Here is a 5,152-nt window from a genome sequence, read left to right on the forward strand (position 1 = left end):
ATACTGTAGAACATGTAAAAATTTCAAGACAATAAAACCATCGTAGGCGTATGTTAACAATAAAACCATCGTAGGCCTATGTTAACAATAAAACCATCATAGGCCTATGTTAACAATAAAACTATCGTAGGCATATGTTAACAATAAAACCATTGTAGCCTATGTTAACAATAAAACCATCGTAGGCCTATGTTAACAATAAAAACCATTGTAGGCCTATGTTAACAATAAAAACCATTGTAGGCCTATGTTAACAATAAAACCATTGTAGGCCTATGTTAACAATAAAACCATCGTAGGCCTATGTTAACAATAAAACCATCGTAGGCCTATGTTAACAATAAAAGCACCGCAGGCCTGTGTTATCTGTAGAACTGGTAATTCCTGTTATAAAAGGAAAACTTGAGAATTTAATTCTGAAGTCTAACTTAAGCATTCTTTCCTACAAGTGACAAAGGTATTGTAATTTCATCATATTTAGTGAAAGTCTGACTTTTATACTCCCAGCTGTAACCGAGAGCTTGATCTTTAAGGGATCTAACTCCTGATGAACTAAACAGATTTTATTATTTTCTAATTTTTGTTGGTTGATAGAATGCACTCGTCTAGGAAGTTTTGGACAATATCTCAAGTTGCTATTGTAGATCTAACTAATATAACATTCCAAACAGCACTTATTTACATTTTAAATCAATTAAACTTCCCAGTTCAACTGAGCTACAGATAATAATTACCTCGCAAATTCAATTTTTTTAGAACACGTGTTTTCCCAGCATTTATACAGAGCAAAAACTGTAGTAACACACGTCTACTGTGGAAATAAACAGGTATTTGATATATTTTTTGTTGTAGCATAGTTCTTTCATAGGACAAACACTACCACATGGCTGAAACCTAGGGCTAGCAAGTTAGTCTAGATCTGTATCTAAGTTGATATCAGTATCAAACTGATGATGCATATGGACACATCATGATTTATTTTCTATCTAAGCCTAAATCTAGTGTTTGGATAATGAAAACTGTTATAAAAAAATTAGTAGTTAGATACTATAAGTACTTAACTTTTGTTTTATGCATAATCAGTTCAGAGTTTAACCAGAATTTTGGTAATTTTCAGCTCATTGCACACTAAAATTATCAAACTTGCAAGTAAAGTAGTTAAAATTCCAGGACTTTTTAAGTTTTATAAAAAAAATTCCTACATTTTTTCAAGAGTGACAAAATGGAACTTTCACCTTTATCATAACCTTACACTAGATCAGGGATTCCCAACCTTTTTGTTCCTCTGTACCCCTCGGCATTCTCTCCCAAAGCACTAATGGAGGGAGGAGAGCTTGCCCAGTTGACTGATCCCTAGTTTATCAACTGATTTATAACGAGGGTGTTCTATATTGCTTATGTTCTACATTACTTATTGAAAACATGCATTATAATGTAGCACAGCAATAACATCACAATGTTCATCATGATCACAACTTTTTGTCTAAAGAGCATATATTTAAGTGAGCCAGTTTGTCTGACTGTAGATTAAAACACCATATAAAGTGTAAACCACAGTTATACTCTCAGACCCCTATGTACCCCCTGAGAAGTGCAAATGTACCCCTGGGGGTACATGTACCAAAGGTTGGAATTGTCTGCACTAGATGGTAACAACATACACTCCGTGTGTGTGGGAGCCTCACTGATGAATTGACCAGAAACTATACATGGTTGTTTTTGTTATTATTTCTAATTAACTGCATTTTATATTTAAAATACCTTCTTGAAATGTTACTGAACAAGCCCTCTGGTGGACAAAGAAATGACACTCCCACAGCAGGACTAACTGGATTAAAATTGAAGGTAACAAGATTGTTCGGAGCTGTAAAGCTGAATTCCTTAGGTGCAAAGGAAGCTTTTTTTGGTGGCTTCTTAATGCAGCTGATGTCTGCTGGAAATGGTGTCTCTGGCAACGGAGAAGGCCCAGCTGGTAAATCACACAGTCTTTCTTCGGACCTTTATTTCCAATTTTACCTAGTTTAAAAAGCAAAATATGTCTTTTTAGCAATAAGTTATTAAGTAAATAATAATTTAACAGTTTGTAAATACATGCAATATGTACATAATTTTGGATTGGAGTTTTAATCAAATTTTAACAACAATTATTCTGGAGCAGAAACAATTTTAAATTGTTAAACTAATACATAAGTCTGTGAAGAAGTTGACAAAAAAAGAGTTTATTACACTCTGTCAGTACCTTACAAAATGAGTTTAGGTCTAAATACAGAGAGGTGAGAAATTCAGAAGCATCCTTCTCAAGCACAAAAAAGGAAATAAAATATACAAATTGTTAAAGTTACATACAGGTTAAAATATCTGTTCAAAAGTCATAAAAAGTTATTAAACTGGGCAGAAATGTCCAAATTTTTATTATTTTTACAAATTAATTGAATTGTTTTCTAGCTAATTAAATGTCCTAACTGTTATTATTTTTACATATTAGATGAATTGTTTTTACTAAGGCACTAAACAACAACATTATTATTGATGTTGTTTGGAGAGAACTGACGCTGTTTATAGGTGTTATTATCAGCTGGTTGTGATCATGGATTTATTACACAGTGAGAACTATCATGTCACGTTAAAAATTGTGACACAAGAATGACAGAGAGAGAGAGAAGGAAAAAGTGCTTTGGAGCTTCAAGTATTTTCCTCACAAAATAAAAGCATGAATAAGCTCTAACTATGAATATTTAAATTGTGTTTCAGACAATCACAACGAGTTTCCGATAGCTCCTACCAAAAAAAACAACCAATATTTTATTTCTTTAACTTCGAACATTAAAATTATGGTATTCTTTATTATTAAACTGATAAAATCGATCTTTGTTACATATACTTTCAAAGAACTGGTAACCTAACCAGAATAAACTCCTCTTTTTAGAAGTATTTTCTATTTCTGTTGTTAAATACGATCAGTTTAGGTTTGAAACAAGGTTAATAACTACAAATATAAAGCAGTAATATATAACTGTAGAAGGATGTTGACTTTATTAACCTTTCAGAGGATCAGGTTTCCCTAACGAGTTCTTGAAATAGAAAAGAATGTTGGAATACATATCAATTAATACTGCAATTTTTCATTTGTTTTCTTTGAAAGGTTTAATAATTTTCCCCCAAAATGCAGTAGTTCATATATGTAGGCTACTCGCTCCTCATTTTAGATGAACAGTTGGTGAACATTATTTGTTTCATTGATACATATTCAAAGAATTCTTCCATAAAATAAAACATAGTTTCAGATGTAGAAATATCATGACCACTAAGCTTTACACTTTATCTTTAAACACACAAAAGAAAACTGACCACTAGAAGACTGGCCTGTTTCTCGAGTTCTCGTCTCTTCAGATTTCTGAGTTTTCAGATGACCTGCTTTGGATCTAGTTATTGGACCACTCAGGAGAGGGAAGTGAGCCCTTGTTTCTGCTTGTTTTGCAGCCACCACCTTTCTTGTTGTGGAGATTGGCTTTGTGTGGGAAGGTTGAGTGGACTTAACAGACGTTCCAGTAGTTCGAGTCCGAAGATTTGTTGTCTGTTGTGAAGGTTTGGTCTGTGTCAGGTTAGCAGACTAAATATAGTAAGAATCAGAGTGATCAATAATAAAAAATCAAAATAACTCATTCCTTACTAAGCATGTGTAAAATAATGTTTACTCAAATTAATAGAAATGCTCCATAAAGATCACATTCTTTGCTTTATATCTTATGTTGTAATTGTTCAACTTCATTTAAACTAAAAGGATTAGACTCTATGTATATATGTTAATACCCTTCTTACGGTGACTTGAAAATACAGGTCAAAGTTCACATTACTTTCACTAGTAATTGTATTAATTTTTAAATCCCAGGTGTCACTTTCAAGGAACTGTCTAATTTGTAAAGCAGTACGTGTCTGAATACCATGTCAATACAAAGTATATAACAATTACAATAAGGCAGTTAATGACTGTAAGGTTCTACATTTTTGAATGGCCAAACTTATATCTTGAACAGATATAACGATATCAATATTTTATATGTTAATGATCAGTTCAGAAGACACGGTTTTCTTCAAATGTTGACATATTGCTAAGTTTGGCATGTTCAATTCAAATGCAATACAGTATCGCAATTAATTCGGTTACATCGCTTAGAGTTGCATAAGCTGATCAAAATTACAATTAAATAAAATAACTTCAAGAAAATAATCAACTGATCAAAATTAAAGATTCTGATTATTGCAAACATATAATTAAAATATTGCCATTATGACATAATTTAAAACATATATAATGGCTTCATGGGCCACTGCTGGTGCCAGAGAGCCTTAGTGGTTTCATCATAACTTCAAAACACATATAATGGCTTCATGGGCCACTGCTGGTGCCAGAGAGCCTTAGTGGTTTCATCATAACTTCAAAACGTATATAATGGCTTCATGGGCCACTGCTGGAAGGATGAGCTTGGTTAGCGGCAACAGGAATCAAACCCATGACCCTAGATTTGTGAGGCAACTACCCTAATTAATCACTGAGCCACACTGGCCTGAAGTTGAACAAACTCGAATTAAGTTAAAAAACAGTACTGAGAAAAAGAAACCATTAAGGCTCTCTGGCACCATCTCTAATTTTGAATTGCCTACAAGAGGGAAGGAAACCAATTAGCAACACCCACTGCCAACTTTTTAACCAATGAATAACTGGATTAATCTTTGACACGAGACAGTTATTATTAACTATTACTGTTTCCATTGACACATGATGGTACATATATATCCTGCTTGCACATAACTCACCAATGTGAGGGTGTGGTCTAGTTGCCCTTGGTTAAATAACTAGCCACAGTGACAACTGTTGTTCAGGTTTACCTTGCTTGGACTAAACTAGCTTTAACTTAATATATTGTCTATTCAATACAAGCTACAATTATAATGTGGAAGATCGGGTTAATAAACAGTTACAGCAAGTTAGCATTTATTGTTCTTTATTTGAATGGGGGAGTGACTGCTGAACAACAGTCTAACAGTATCACAAAGACGATAACCTACTTACACAAACAGAACTCTTATTTCACCACGACTAGCTCTAGCTAGACAGGAAGCACTGAAAATGTTAATTATAGTATTTTGGCAC

General features: G+C 33.4%; 1 protein-coding gene across 2 annotated transcripts in view; it reads right to left on the reverse strand.

Moving 5' to 3' along the window:
* The window catches only part of LOC106475450 (disks large-associated protein 5-like), a 9,298-nt gene that overhangs the window by 1,050 nt on the left and 3,096 nt on the right, over positions 1 to 5,152 (reverse strand). For both annotated transcript variants that reach the window (XM_022379552.1, XM_013936130.2), the window contains 2 exons: positions 3,349 to 3,610; positions 1,762 to 2,016 (listed from right to left, as the gene is read on the reverse strand). In XM_022379552.1, the coding sequence (XP_022235260.1) occupies positions 1,762 to 2,016; positions 3,349 to 3,610 (517 nt within the window). The remainder of the gene's footprint in view (positions 1 to 1,761; positions 2,017 to 3,348; positions 3,611 to 5,152) is intronic.

The sequence above is a fragment of the Limulus polyphemus genome, unplaced genomic scaffold (assembly GCF_000517525.1).
Source record: "Limulus polyphemus unplaced genomic scaffold, Limulus_polyphemus-2.1.2 Scaffold8599, whole genome shotgun sequence".
In the NCBI taxonomy this organism is placed as follows: domain Eukaryota; kingdom Metazoa; phylum Arthropoda; class Merostomata; order Xiphosura; family Limulidae; genus Limulus; species Limulus polyphemus.